This window comes from Primulina tabacum, chromosome 6 (assembly GCF_025594145.1).
Source record: "Primulina tabacum isolate GXHZ01 chromosome 6, ASM2559414v2, whole genome shotgun sequence".
NCBI classification, from domain to species: domain Eukaryota; kingdom Viridiplantae; phylum Streptophyta; class Magnoliopsida; order Lamiales; family Gesneriaceae; genus Primulina; species Primulina tabacum.
In genome coordinates, this window is record NC_134555.1 from 43,419,436 (window position 1) to 43,436,355 (window position 16,920).

Here is a 16,920-nt window from a genome sequence, read left to right on the forward strand (position 1 = left end):
CATAGCCCGAGAACTAGCGCTTCTATTTCCGCATTTAAGTTTATGACTTTAAGTTAAAGATTTTTACGACATTTTACTTTATGCTTATGAGAGGTTTTTGAGAGGTAGTATGAGCTACACTTTTCAAATATTTATTGCTTTTTAGGTTTGGTAAAATGCTTTACGATTTATTGTCCTGACTATTGCTCTTTGGATTTTCCAGTACTAGTTATATGTTTTATTTATAAAATGGTGTCAAAAATATTTTATGGTTCGGCCGATACTAAGTGAGGTTTAAAAAAAAAAAATTCTAGTACTTTTTAAGAAAACTAATAAGCAGACGTTTCATTATATATCTCTTTATTACTCCCATTTTCTCTACAAAATATGGAGGCCAAATCTTGAACAAAACATCGGATTATCAAGAAAGAACGTCTGATATTGCTCACCATAATGAGTATACGTATTGTTGAATCTTGAAAGGACTATCCCCAATATAAGTAGTTCTACTTAACTTTGTAATTTAAAATGGGGAGTTGGGTCAATACGACAGAGAGACGAGTGTTGGTCCAAAAAAGAATTTAAAGGGGTGTGTGAAATTAGTATAAAGAGAAGGCAAATGTATAAAACAAGTGGTTAAGAAGCAACCACACAAATCAAGATTTCTTTATTATCTCTTTATCTTCTTCTTCATCCTCCAAACAAACTCTTACGCCATGGTTACATTTTTTCTCCACCCTTCCCTACATGCCTAAACAAACATTACATTCTTCCTTTTGTTTTCTTGGAACCCTTAATTCTAACCCTAATCACTTGCTGTTAAATTATTGAAAGCTTTTAACAAAACATTAAACCACTTGGTCTCTGCTGCTATGGACCTGAGCAATTCAACCCCGGAAGCTGAAACCGAGACTCCTACGCGGATCCCACCAGCCAAGTTGTCTCCTTTCAGCAACGGCCTGCTGAAGCGCCACGCGCCGCTGCAGCTTCGCCACCCGCTGGTGGTGACATACAAGGAATGCCTGAAGAACCACGCCGCGGCTCTCGGGGGGCATGCTGTCGACGGGTGCGGGGAGTTCATGCCGTCTTCGAACTCTAGCAGCTCTGATCCCATCCCGTTTAAATGCGCAGCGTGCGGCTGCCACCGGAATTTCCACCGCCGTGACCCGGAGGAGCCGCATCTCCTGCAGCCGCCTAATGCTGTCCCGGCGCTTGAGTTCCACCCGCTCCACCGCCACCACCCTCCGCACGAGCCGCCGCGCGCTAGCAGCGGCGACAGCCCGAATGATTCACCTTCGCCCCCACCGATCTCTTCCTCGTACTACCCTTCGGCGCCGCACATGTTGCTCGCCCTCAGCCACGGCCTGACCACCATTCCCGACAGCAGTATCACTCATATCCCCGCCGCCATCAACCCCACTTCCACCCCGGTATCGAATTCCGGCTGCAGGAAGCGTTTCCGCACTAGATTCACGCAAGATCAGAAGGAAAAAATGATGGAGCTAGCCGACAGGCTGGGTTGGAGAATGCAGAAGAAAGATGAAGATTTAATAAATGAAATCTGCGCTGAAATCGGTGTTGATAAAGGGGTTTTCAAAGTGTGGATGCACAACAACAAGAACACTTCTGGTAAAAACAAAGATCATCATCAGCTCACATTATCTAACAACAGCACCGCGATGTCCTCCCCGCCTGCCGCAGCCACCAGCAACGGCGTCAATTACAGCGATTTCAGCTCCCCCGCCGCGGCGCTCTACCACCACCAGCAAGAGAACAATGACAATGGCAGCAAGCAAAATGTTGGTGGGCAAGAAATGAATCAGATTCATCTCCAAGATTAGGTCTCTGGTACTAACTAGTCTTCTTCTTCTCAATCTCTCTTAGAATCTGGTATTTGTGCTGATTTAGATCTTCTTTTTTCTTAATCTTGTATTAATTATCTACTAATATGGTTAATATCCATTCAGTTTTATTTTCTGCGGCCTTGATTAATCATGCCTTCGCTTTGTTTATTAATTATTAATTTGCAGCCCATCCCAAGATCCCACCTTTTTGCAATTACACATGAATTAGATATAATCTGAGTTCTGTATTAAGAAACAATAGAGTTCTTTGTCTGGGAACGAAGCAGCACAAAAGTGGCGGTTCCCTTTATTATTATTCTTTAAATTCCAGTTTTGGATAATTAATAACAGCGAAAATGTGTCCATGTTTAGAGTTACGTTATTGCTAATTTTACTCTTAAAAATTGTTATTATTCTTATGATCAAAACTATTTTCACCAATTGCCTATGATTAGTCATATTAATGTTTTATCTTATTATATTAATTATTTATAATACAAGAAATCGTCTTTCTAACGAACTTCTCGACTTTTTAAAGGATTTTTCGAGCCATGAACTGCAATTTAATTACAAAAAGTGGCGTAATTTTTTTTAACTTTAATATAAAATCTGTGAGCAAAATTTTCTCCAGAAAACAGAATAATTTCGCTGATTCTATGTAGCAATCATGTTGGTTTAATTAAAGAAAATGAAAAAACTTGTGTGAGAAGGTCTGACGGATCGTATTTTATGATACGGATATCTTATTTGGGTCATCCATGAAAAAATATTACTTTTTATGCTAAGAGTATTACTTTTTATTGTGAATATTGGTAGAGTTGATCCGTCTCACGGACAAATATTCATGAAATCGTCTCACAAAAGACATACTCTAGACATAACTAACCCACGTGATATGTCTTGTCCGAACAATATATAAAACGTCATACACATCATCTCGCGTTCTATTATAATATATTTTTTTTCAATTTATCATCTATAATTGATCATCATATTTTTTGTAACCAACCCTTGTTGATCCCAACGTTAACATGACAGAAAATTACAAAAACTTTAATTTATAGATTTATAGATCTTTGAAATGCATGTGGCACTTAACAAAAAACATATAATAATCGTTTTAAGAATTTAAGGTAGATGATGTAATCGCGTTATCTTATAATGAAGTAATCCAAAGCTTTTGTACTAAGTTGGCTTAAATTGGTAACAAAGCTATCCATTAGCGGAATCTTTTAGGTAACAAATTAGAACTGCGTCTATGTCCTATATCTAACCATTAGGTTTAATGAAGCTTCGGGTATTATTGCTTTCTTTTAAAGGGAAAACAACCTCAAATAATGTGTGTAATATAATTATGGGAAAATGACGAAAAGACAATGTCTTTTCCTTCCATTTGTGTGTGTTTCTTATATGAAGTCATTAATCATCTTGTTGTGTTAGAGGGGTGCATGCCATCTTCCTCATTATTCATTCATTTCATTTCATTCATTTCATTTCACCAACCAAAAACGGACCTTTAATATTTTTCAAGATAGTTAATGAATGTTATTTGACCGATTTTTATGTCAAAAATATTATTTTTATATTCTAATTATTTATTTGAGATGTGTACCCATGTAACAAACATATCTATATATTAAAAATTATTAAAAATGAATGTTTGATGCAATATTTAGTTGGTCCAATTGAGCTGTCTATGGCCTTGATATACAAAATTCTACAGCTAATTATTATTTTCAAAAGAATTAAATCATTTAATGAGAATAAATTGATTCAACTAGATTTGGTTATGGATTAATTGAAATTAAAGGTGAATGAGCAAACTCCATGAAGGAAATTAAGAGGGATCACGTGGTATAGCAATAAATTGGTAGCAGATATTGAAATTGATGTGTTTAATTCTCAAACCGAAATGTGGAAATATCATGGCAGTAAATTGCCATTTACAATGGTCGGTCAAGCGGTCCTGGTCATTAAATTACGGGGAAGTAAATTGGGACAACGTCCTTGGAAAGATAGGGAAACGTTCGTTCTTATTATGTCTTTCTTTTTTTTTTTCAAAAAAATTATTTTCAATATATTTTTATATATTAAAATGTCACGCGTTCGATCAGTGTAATAATCGATCATGTTGGAAAATCAATTAAAACGTGGCTCTTAGGCTACTGTATATTTAAAAAAATATTTGAGTTGTACCGTTAGCTCTAGCTATTATTTATAGTTAATTTTTTTCGGAAAAAAAAACAATTTTTTATTATGTTATTTAATGAAGAACGTTGTATATATTTAGTAATAGCATGTTATAGGATGTGGGATATTTAAAATTCTAAATATAATACAGTTATTTTTTAAGTAATTAAAAGTTAAAGTGAAAAATATAATTTCATAAAAAAATGTACAAACTTTTGTTTAATTACATTTTTTCAAGTGAAATAAAAATAAAGTTTATGTTAATTTAATATTTATAGGTGATGGAAATATGGGCTTAACAAATTACATACAATTAACCATTAGTAATAATGGTTAGATTCAAACCCGGAAACGTACCTCTTGGGTTAAACTCGTGCTTTACCGTCTCAAGCTCGAGCACTTGGTTTCCGTATTAAATTTTTTTTTTACCTTTAAATAATACTTAAATTATTTTTTTGGTTTTTTATATTACATATTATTAAAAATTTATAGCATATTTTGCAAACAAAAAATCAAAGATTGTGCTTCAAATCCCTACTCAGTCTAGCTCAAGCTCGGACGATAAAATTTTTCATCTAGTCTGGCTAGATAGGGGCTACTGTTTTCTGAGCTCGGTTCGACACGAATACAAACAAACTGATCACCATATCAAATATTATGTTTTTTTCTTTATTATTTTTTATGTTCTAGTTAGTAATTGATTGGCCACGTCGAATGTCTAATTAACCATCATTTTTTTCAAATAAAAATGAAGATCAATTATTATATGATGTTGACATTCTTTTATTCATCATATAGGATTTTAAGTTAAATGTGAAATTGTGTTCAAACGGAAATTGGCCCAAAAGACCTTATTCTGAATCAGAAGGACCCAAGTTGACATTCTGTTGGGCTTAGATTGGAATGGAGTGCAAGAGAATTAACAGTTTGGATGCATGAAGTAATTTTAAAATGGGCCAATTGATAAAAAAATATATAAGTAGACTATATATATAGACATTTTTAAGAAAACAATTTGGCAAACACTTGTGAGAGACATTCTCATGAGTCGTATTTTGTGAGACATATATCTTATTTGGGTCATCCATGAAAAAATATTACTTTTTATGCTAAGAGTATTATTTTTTATTGCGAATATCGGTAGGGTTGACCCGTCTCACAAATAAAGATTCGTGAGATCGTCTCACAAATGACCTACTCAACAATTTATTTGTCAATAAATTTTAACTACACATAAAATGTTCGATCTAACAACAAAGTCTCAAGTTGCAGATAAGGTATCGGGTTTGAGATCCAATCGTAACAAACTTTATCGAATGGATGATAGCCCAATTTATATTCCAACTTCTCTACTAAATTACACACCATGTAACTTTTCGTATTACAATAGGGGATGTCTAGAAAAAGATCCCAAAAAAAAAAAAAAAAAAACCCTCAACCAGTAACTAGTTTTGATACTCGACGAGACCTCGGGTAGTCGACAATAGTAACGCTGCTTAGACGCTTTTACTCTAGCCTTACGGGTTTAGACCAAGACCTTCGAACACATAGGACTATGACTATATATGTACATCGATCCATCGAGCTACATATCTACAATCTTATTTTAAAACCGCGATGAATCGAGATATCAAAGAGGAAAAGGAAGGTAAAAGATAGCAAGGAAAATAAGTCGAGAAGACGAACTTTTTATCCTCAAACACTTTACAACAAACATAGTGAGTCCATCATATTTATCCATTCTTCAAATGGTCTCAAGCTTCTCTTTATAATAGTTTCGATATATTCATTTGATCCCAAAGTATGTACTCTTTATGCTCCAAAACCATGAAATCGATGCGCTATCGATTTGACAAGAACCTAATTAAATTAACATATACCTAAAAGTTTGCTCCCTATATATTCTATACCTAACCTTATAACCACTTTCACTCATATCCATCGCACATGAGATTTTAATGGATCGTCGTTTTGGAGGAGCATAAATTTAGTTCTAGTTTTTCCCTTTGCTTCATTACCAATTCTATATATCGTACCATATTAAATCAAAATACTTAGGATACATTTGTCTATTTTCTTGGCATTCTAGTGAACAATTAATAGTACTCTTCGATTGAGTTTATGTTACCCGACTTGAAAACTAATATATGCATGATTATACAAATTTATGGAAAAATTATAAATGGTTGAAGACTCGATCTGATTTGGTATTTAACTGATTTAGGAGATTGGACAGTGACTTGGAGAGCATAATTAACGAAGCCTGCTCTTGATTATTTTCAGATTTCGTGGTTTAGTCGAAAATGTTCTAGGTCGAATTTCCTGCATTTCATAACTTCTAATGTGATGGTTTTTTGATAATTTTTTTTAAATTAATTCATTAAGTAAGAAATTGTGTAGACTCGTGGGATAAAGTCAATGTATTTTGTTTTCTTTCCACAAATTCATGGCTAAGAAACATACGTACATACATATACACTTATATATGTATATGTATATGTATATGTATATGTAGTAAGTCAAATATAAAAAACAAAAATAAATTATTTCCATGCTTAGTAGAAATCACCATTCCTGACGCTTATATAATCAAACCATAAAAAATCGTACAATAATTCTATTTAACTTAATTAAACAATAACAATAATGGCAAAAAAAGAAGAAGAAGAAGAAAGAAAATGACACACGCACACACACACAAAACAAGCACAAAACACACTATACGGTATTTGCACTTACTCTATACATGTGTTGTTTTCAAGCTCTAGCCAGGGAGAAGATCACTCAAAACCCACCTCCCCTTCCGCCTCTCCACCCCCCTCCTCCACCCTCCGGTGGAAGTTACGGTGGCATCCGCAGGCGGCACAGGCGAGGGCGCCGCTTGTTCCCTCCTCCCCGGCAGCCATGAACTCCCTGCACCCATCCACCGCGTATCCTCCAACGTTTGCTGCATGGTTTTTCTGGCACTCTCCATATCTCACAGTTCTCACCGGAAGAGATGAATTTTCGGAGTTTCTCGGAGAGTCATCGTTCATCGTTAAAACCATCTGACGTTTCTTCATCTCCTCTTTTGACTAACCACCAATTTCTTGGTGTTGGCAAAAAAATGGAAGAGAAAGAATTGGATTGGAGTGAGAGTTATGACATCTTTGGTGCAGAGTGAAACCCTAACCCTATGCCGTTATTTATACACGGAATACACTCTTTTTGGCAAAAATAATACTAAAAGATGAAATTATTACAAGTAATTATTAGAGGAATCATGAATGAATTTATTTTGAAACTTCTTTAATGCACATGATATTGTTGTGACCAATTATAGTTTATATTTTATATATTATTATTATCATTACGTTTAATAATTAAAGCTTTACCCAACTTGATGTCCCTATTAAATGATTAATAAATGATCCATTACCACATTTAAAATCTTGAAACTCAAGTGTTCCAATTCAATGTGTGTGGTCTCGATGAAATATAAAATATCAATATCAAATAAATTAACAGCTAGAGTTGACAGTTTCAAATCCATCTGAAATTTTTATTTGCAAATTGCGACTTTCTTTTCCTTTTTATTCACTGTGGGGAAATGAAATTAGATTATAAAATTGGTGGTGTCAGGTGTTTGTTTGCAAGGGTTAATAGCTATGATACCTGGTATTACAGTGAGTCAGATGCTCGATCATACAATTAGTATCAATCTAAATATAATGTATTAATTGGATTCCCACAAATTACGTGGAAATTAAAATTTCGAAATTTGTCTTGGACGTGATAAGTTTTGACTTTTGATTATTGAGTCCTCCAAATATGATCTTTGACACATAAATTAGTATTTTTTCCACTAGTTTTTGCCAATGTTCTTATATGACGTAGAACAATACTGATGTAGCATTGGATATTGCTAACACATTGCCGGGCATTACTAATGCATCTAAGTCCAACATATCGAACCAATACATTATTTTGAACTTGTGAAGAATTATATATTTTTTATCATGTAATTTGTACGCTATTAGACGATCTCTAAGTCCAACAATTTTCCTTTTCTTTTTTTTCAATTTAACACTTTTCTTAATCGACCCGCTAACAATATCCGACGACACGCCACTAATTTGCAGTGTCATGTTATCATTTTCCAGCATCACACAACACCACGATAAAAAACTTCTACCACGTCCCCAAAACCGTGCTCCCTCGGTCTCCCAGAGTTTCCTTTTGTTTAAAATATATATACTTTTTAATACCACTTCGTATACTTCAAAATTAGCACTAGTTTTTTAATAATATCATGACATACAAAAATTAACTTGATAAAGATGTCAAGATTCAATCATGCTTTAATATTCTTCAAGAAAATATCAATTAACGATTAATATTATGTTTCCATAAAAAATATTTGATCTAAAATTAATCAGTGTTGAAAATTACCAATTTATCTCACATTTAATATTTCATAGTGGCGCTTTTGTTGAAATAAGGTCCTTTTGTCTTCGAATATTTAATCGGATTGAAGTCGTCAGTCTGTATTAATGGCTCAACTTGCTATAAATTAAAATAACCATAAAATAAAAAACACTATTGTAATTGTTTCGTGCCTCACCCACTTGAATATTTCTAATGCCTACACATTTTATGCATTGTGTGACATAACAACATAGGTCAGGTCCCACATATTTTATGATACATATATTTTGGTGCTACACAAAATTTTAGCACGTCTCATATGGTCAAAATTAGAGATGTTAAAATGAGTTATGTATGTCGAATTAGCCCGTCTTCTTAAATAAGCGAGTTGGGTTGATAATTTCTTAGTCCACCTCAGTAAAATTTCAATTGATTAATCTAATGTTGGAGTTATGGATCTTTTAAGGCAAAAGAGAATCGATCAATTTATTCTTGCATTAGATAAGAGCAGGAGAAAAGTCTAGAATATGTGTACTGTCTATATTTTGTATTATTCGATGTGTCTTGGAGATCATAACTTTATATATTCTTAGAGTTTTCGACTCATTATAGAACACTTAATTGAACTGAGTTTTCAAACATAAAGTGAATCTTACTAATTTATTTAATACTTTGAAAACTCGTAATATTAATTATATAATCTTATTGGATCTTTTATTAGATAGCATGTCCATGTACAATATACGTCCACAAAAAGTACATGGCCTACGTAGTGAAAAACATTAATTTTTAAATTTAAATAATTATTGATCAGGAATTTTGTTTGCATTAATTGGGACCTAATGGAAGTATGAGTGTGATTTGCAGAAGGAAAATGAGAAAGGAATCACTTTGCTTCTCACCAACCCAACCCAACCCAACCCGTATTCTTTAATTATTAGATATTGGGACCATTAACACATCATCTTAAGCTTATGATTAAATATTTTTTCTATTTTAAAGAATAAAGAACCGAAATTTAAATTCCCAAAAATAGAAGACTATATATTTTGGAATTGATTATTGGTGATATTAATTCAAATGTCTTAGTTAATTAGGAAAATTATTGTTGATTGACGTGTATATTTCAATCAGGATGAAAAATTATGCGGATTTTGAGATAAAAATGGTGATTCCTGTCATTAATAGATTTCATTTAATTTAGTCAAACAATTTGTGAAAGATTCCATGTGAAAACTTTATCATGAAATTCATTCGATTCAATTTTTTTAAAAAAAAATAAATTGAAACATAAATTATTTTAATATATTTTTGCATTATTTTTTTGTATTTATTTATCCATTCTATCATTTTTTAGATTTCAGAAAATATATATTATTGTTTAGGTGACCTGACAAAACACTATGATTTCAAATAGATTAATATATAACTAAATTTTTTATTATGATTCCAAGTAAATTAATATATAAATCAAAATTTGTTGGTTGTTGGCATGTTGCATGCACTCATGCTATTATATACTATGGAATATTTTTGAATTGAATTTTTCTTTGTTGAAATATAGAATAATTTGGAGAACAACGTCGGGTGAAATGGAATATCGGCTTTAAAATTTTTTTTAAAAATGTATGAGGATATAAAACAATGTTATTTGTCAACATAAAATTTGAAATAATTTAGTATTTAAACTAGCTATCCGCGTGCGATTCACATCTTTACATGGTTTATTTTTTTAAAAAAAAATTATGAGACGGTCTCACGAGTCAATTCTATGAGACGGATCTCATATTTAAGTTATCGATGAAAAATATTAATTATTGTATCAAAATTATTATTTATTATTGTAAATATATGCATGATTGATGCGTCTCATGGATAAAGATATGTGAGACCGTTTCTCAAAAGATCTACTATTAATTTTAATACATACTGTTGGGTGAAATAATTGTCTCTGCTTGGTAGAACAATCGAACCGTGGTGCTTGAATTGTAGTGCGGTTTAAATAATTTGAGTTGCACCATTACCATTAGCTATAGCTCTTATTTATAAATTTGATTAGATAATGAGCACACACAATAATTTATTGTGAGAAAATTAATGTAATTTAAAAGAAGTCACTGGAAAGAAAAAATCGAAGAAAAAAATGGAGGATGTGTGCTATTTTTTCATACCAAATTTAGTTGAGTAGGTATCTTGTGAGACGATCTCACGAATCTTTATCTGTGAGACGGGTCAACCCTACCAATATTCACAATAAAAATTAATTTTCTTAGCATGAAAATTAATACTTTTTCATGGATGACCCAAAAGAGATCTGTCTCACAAAATACGACCCGTGAAACCGTATCACAAAATTTTTTGCTAATTTAGTTTCACTATGCTTTTGCTTCAAGTATTTATTTTTTATGATGTAAAAATCCACTACCATTATTATTTTTTATTCACGTTGAGTGAACCCCCATTGCGCGGACTTTTTCTTTATCAAAATATATAAGATATCGCGGCGTGTAAAATATTTCTAAAAAATAATATATTCTCAAAGCTACAAGGCCTACAAAGAATGGGCTGAATATGGCTACCCAATTAAGCTTTGGGCTTTGGATCCAAAACAATTCACAAAAAAAGCTCATCTGTGGAGGGGACAGGATCTCAAGCCCAGAGCAAGGCCCAAGAATTGGTCAACAACAGAAAAGCAGCAGTGAACTTCAAGGAAACCAGTTAAATCATCATTCGATCAAGGACTAGGTCATGATCACAATTGAATGTTTGAGTTGTGCTGGTTTGTAATATGACAGGTAAGAAAACTATATATGATTTATTATGGAAAATTAAAGAACTTATTTTATAAAATTTATTAAAATTCAAGTAATCAAGTTTATTTTATAGAATAATAATTTTAAATTATCATATTATGAATTTTTTTATTTTAAAAATGAAATATAGAAGTTTAGGTATAAAATAAAAATATGAGAGTTATGAGATATAAAATTTATTATTGGACTTTATGGTTTTTTATATGTTATAACCTAGCCTATATTATTTTATATTGAAATAATTTCTTTCTTAAAAAAAAATTCTTAATCTTAATCATTTTGAATATTTTAATACTCTTTATTATTATTCCAACTAAATCTATATTTATGAGGATTTTACCGCATCAATTGAAAGAATTATTATAAATAATTTAAAATTTGTTACATTATTATAGTATAGCTTTTTTCAAAAATAATATATATTAAAAACATTTCTAATTATAATTTTGAATCGATTTTACACCTTGGTTTAATCATTTTAACATGTTTCATTTTTTATATAAAAAAATCTAAATTTAAAAAAAATATTTATTTTTTTTCACAAAGTGAACTTGATTAATTAATTTTGAAGTAATTAAATTTTAATAAATGGTTCTTACTTTTTCCTGTTTTCTTCTTCTTCTTCTCGGTTGACGCTCAACCATTAAATTTTTTTTTTAGCTCATAACCATTTCTCTACCAATTAGTTTCGTTGAGTAATCACGTAGATATATATTGTATTATGAAGCAAAAATCCATGATGTACGATCAGATCTTAATGCAGAAGTCCTTGAATCAAATCCAGATGAACAATAAAGACACAACACAGAGCAATATTCTGGATTAAACTCATGCACGGGGATTTGAAGAATCGAAGAACATAAGAAAGATGAAACCCCACAGACTTTTATGTACGTGGTTCGGACAAATCAAAGCCTATATCCACGGGGGCATTTTTATTATTCAGGGATACAATACAACAATACTCTTGAATTCACTCAGGATTTTCACTCAGAAAATTACTCTCGTCAAGATTATCTGAATAAAATGCAACTTATGGTCTGTCTTGCAGCCCTTCTCCAGACCTTATATATTGAGTCTCCTGAGATGCCTTGCTAGTTGCTACCTTCACTGCCTGTTGCATATTCAGTCTCATTCCAGCTTGTTATCAGTTTCAGATAACTAAATCCAACTGCCAATATTATTCTTCTCCATGACCGAGCATAAACTTGGAGATGACATGGAACTTAGAGGCTAGAGCTACAAGTTTCTTCATCGAATTGAGAGGAAACGGTGGAGAATTACCATTTATCCATGCAATCCAAAACATGAAACAAAAATCGACGCATCAAAAGCAGATGAGAAGTTCTGAACAATGTCGTGCCTCGTAGCTGCTACCAAGAAATTCCGGGTTGTTTTAATTGACGTGAGATTCAACATAAATTGCTACTAATTAAATGAGAATATTTTGGTGCAGGTTTTGGAAGGATTTCAAATGAGCCTGAAAATCAGTTTAAATTCTGAACGTGGTGGCCTGGAGGAGTACTGGTTAACTCGCTTAATATGCACGCCCTTGTGCATATTCTTTGTGTGATTTTGCCTCATACACCATGCATTTATTAGAAATTGGGAAGAAAAGCAGATAACAAATGTATGGCATGCAGCTGAAACGCTTGCATGCCTTTGTTGGAATCAGACTGGCGGAGGCATTTTAAGCAAAATACGAGCTAAATAGTGCATGAACAATCAATATCTAGCCTTACGTATCTATACATATTATAAAAGTGTGAACCAGGGTCAAAGTTTTTCATTGTGTATTGTCAACTTTATCCTTATTTTGTACACAACTGAGTAATTTAGTAAGAATATTTTAGTAAAATCAATTATTATGATAAGGTCAAAATTGACAAACTACATGTTTGTTGGATAAATGTCAAGTTTGAGAACATATTTTTCTATGAATACTTTGATTTTTATTATTATATATTTGTATTTAGTTATAGATAAAATGAACATATTTTTTCCGACGACAATTCACATGTTTGTTGAAAATAAAAATCAATCAAGTTTGATTGAAATATCAAAATATTTTGATTTTTATTATTATGCTTAAAGTTAACATATGTTTTCATAAAAAATGCCAAAATATTATTATTATTATTATTATATTTTTTATTTGGTTATAGATAAAATGAAAATATTTTTTTCTACAAATATCTACGTATTTGTTGAAAATATCTTTTAAATTATATTATTGTGTATTTTTTTCATTCTGCCTTCGTAAAATTTTCATCGACCTCGATTGTATAATTTGGGTGAACATTGGTGTTGGCTTGTGTATATTTTACCATTATTTGAATACTTAGCTTGATTTATTTTCAAAGATTCCTATGATATTTGTCGGAAGTTCGAGCTCTTCAGTGATGGTTTACACTTGACGGAGGCGGTTTACAAATTCTTGACCCAAGGTATACTTGGAGGGCAACACACTGTTCCTCACTTCAATACAATATGTTGTTTCACATTCTGTACTAAGATTGATTTGATGATATTTTGTATTAAATAAAAAGAGAAAATTTTTTAATTCGAGAAAAAGAGTATTTTTAGTTTTTAACAAAACATAATGAAAACTTCTATTAAATAAAAAATATATCTGTGTGTGTGATAATTTGTATTAAATAAAAATATAAAATTTTGTAATTCGAGATAAATAGTATTTTTGATTTATCAAAAATACTATTTGATATGAAAATAAAAAAATTTGACCAGCTCCAATTATAATGATATTTTTAAATAAGCATTAGAGTTCTGAAAAACATAAACTTATTTTGACATGATTATAACAATTTGATAAGTAATTTTAAATAAAATTATATTATGTTTAGTAATTGAGTTTCTATTACGGTAGAACTCTAGATGAGAAGGATTTTTTTAACACGAGATAAGAACTCTAGACTAGAAAGATTTTTTAAACACAAGATAAGAAGAATTCTAATAAGGCTCTAATATTATATTAATAATTATATATGTAGTGTAATTTTTTCAATCGAGAAAAAAAAAAGTATTTTCGGTTTATAAAAAAAAATACGAGATGATAATCTGTAATAAATAAAAAGATAACATTTTGTAATTCGAGATAAATAGTATTTTTGATTTATCAAAAAACATAATATGATATCAAATTTAGTTATTATAATATTATATATATATATATATATATATATATATATATTAAAAAAGAGATTAGCAAAATTAATTTATTTTTCTTAGATTTGATACGTCATAGCTATAATATATCTACTTAAAACTTAATAAATGAACGACCGATTGAAGTAGGACTACATAGGTAATTTGTATAATAATAAAATTTCACATGCTCCAATTATAATTATATTTTAAAATAAGCATTAAAGGTTATGAAAAGCATATACTTATTTTAACATGATTATAATAATTTATTAAGTAATTTTAAATAAAATTATATTATTTTTATTAATTGAGTTATTATTTCGGTATAACTTTAAATAAGAAGGATTCTTTTTAACACAAGATAAGAAGAACTCTAGATAAGAAGGATTTGTTTAACACAAGATAAGAAGGATTCTATTAAGACTCTATTATTATATTAATAATTATATATAGTGTAATACTTTTAAATGTATTCAACAAAAATACACATGAATTTTCTCTACAAGTTTGCATAAACGCGTTTCGAAATTCGGAGAAGGATAGGGATTTGGAGGTAGGCTATGAAACTCCTTAAATCAAAATTTGATAGGTAATCTTTAATGTTCGTGCGTTCTATTAAACATATTTGTGTTGAATAGAGTCGATGAATTGAATGAAAAACATGGTGAAATCAAACCATCGACTTTTGTAACCCAAGGTTCCATTGCTTTTAAATAATTATATTTATTTCATTTTCCAGAAATTTTGAATTAAGAACCCGTTCGATTTGTGTACCATGCCAAAATATTATATTTCAATCACAATGTGGTAGACAAATATCTATCAATTTCTATTATTTCCAATATACTTATTATTTATTTAAATTATTACTGTTGTTTAATATATTTCTTTCTCAACATTTTTTGTGTCATGCCAATTATAGAGTACAAAATAATATAGCTCAAATGGACACCTTGCACATATGTCCTATCATCTCGTTGCAACCGAGTCAAAACAATGCTTCCATAAAAGTTAAATTAGAACGACAGAGAAACCAAATACCCGTCAAATCAAATTCGAAGCCTATTAGAAAGCTGATATTTGTGGACGAAGAGGTAATTTCTTCCATATTCATGTATATTTTAAATTGTTGTTAAAATAATAAAAATAAACATTTTCCGTTTTCATTGAAGGGAACAAAAATACATGGAATAATGTTCTCGAACACAATAGATTTTTTTCAAGATCAATTGAAGATAAACAAAACTTACATCATCTCCGATCAGATTATTCAAGAAGTCAACAATAACTATCCGAATGTTAACAAACGGATAGAACTGATTTTCCAAACAAAGACGACAATTGACGAACTGCAAACTCAATTCACTTGTTCCAATATGACTTCTGGATTTACACTGTTCAATGATGCGAGGAGAGAATCACATACTAATGAAGATATAGGTATCGGTTTATGCGAACAATAAAAAGTTTCTAGATTTATGTAATGAAATTATCAAATGCTGTAAAAATTTTGCAGATATAATTGGTGTCCTGAAGGCAGTTCGACAGCTTAATAAATTTCACAAAAAAGATATGAACAACATCGGATATAGAAGAGAGATAGTACTTATAATCATTTGTGAGTATTTATTCTATCTATATGTCTTTATTAAAAAAAATGCAAGCTCATATTTTTCGAAGCATTATTTTAGTATTAAAATGTTACGACATATGATTTAATACATATAGTTCTAATGATTTCAACTATTTGTTCCTCTACTTAAAGACTAGATACTATAAAAATTACTTTATGGGATGATCTTGCTATTAACGAAGGACTATTTTTACAAGAGAAAGAGATGGATAAACCGGTTATAACTTTCTGTAACTTGAAAAGACATATCTTTGAAGGTAAAATTTTTTAAATTTCATAATACATATTTCCAATAATTATTCATTAGCATTACTGACCACTTCTCCTTGTGACTGATAATAGGAAAGTTTCAACTCAAATCAACAACAACAATGTTCACAAATCCATCTTGCATGGAAAAAGAAACATTAAATATATGGTATGATTATTTTCGATTGTTTTTAACAAAACTATAATATTGATATTTATTCTTTTCATTATTCAAGTTTGTGAATATCTTTATGTTAATCATTCTACTACAGGCTAGGTAACAACATCAAAGATAGAAGTCTAGAAGAATTATGCATGACACATCAAATTAAAGATGCTGAAGAAATTACTTTGAGGTAAATTCTCAATCAGATTAATATTCTGCCAAAGATTACGTAACATTTATTATTCAATTTATTTTTATTACTTCACGATTTTTTTTTCTAATGTTTACTCAATGGAGAACTTATTTTATAAATGATATTTATAAAACATGAGATAAGGGAATCACAATTTGATATTTAATTTGACTTGATGTATCTCACTTATTAACAAATACTGAACAAATTCTATTGCTTCAATGCATACATACATGAGATAGAAAATAAGGCGAATCCATGGTACGAAGCATTTAGTA

The 16,920-nt window shown here is 30.7% G+C and overlaps 2 protein-coding genes across 2 annotated transcripts; one reads left to right on the forward strand and one right to left on the reverse strand.

Moving 5' to 3' along the window:
* Nucleotides 1-540: 540 nt before the first annotated feature.
* LOC142549800 (zinc-finger homeodomain protein 8-like) lies at nucleotides 541-1,954 on the forward strand. The gene has a single exon (XM_075658964.1). The coding sequence runs from the start codon at nucleotides 852-854 to the stop codon at nucleotides 1,818-1,820; it is 969 nt and encodes a 322-aa protein (XP_075515079.1). The 5' UTR covers nucleotides 541-851; the 3' UTR covers nucleotides 1,821-1,954.
* A 4,614-nt stretch (nucleotides 1,955-6,568) lies between these two features.
* Nucleotides 6,569-7,199, reverse strand: LOC142548291 (mini zinc finger protein 2-like). Its single transcript, XM_075656603.1, has one exon. The coding sequence runs from the start codon at nucleotides 7,073-7,075 to the stop codon at nucleotides 6,794-6,796; it is 282 nt and encodes a 93-aa protein (XP_075512718.1). The 5' UTR covers nucleotides 7,076-7,199; the 3' UTR covers nucleotides 6,569-6,793.
* Between the last annotated feature and the right edge of the window lie 9,721 nt (nucleotides 7,200-16,920).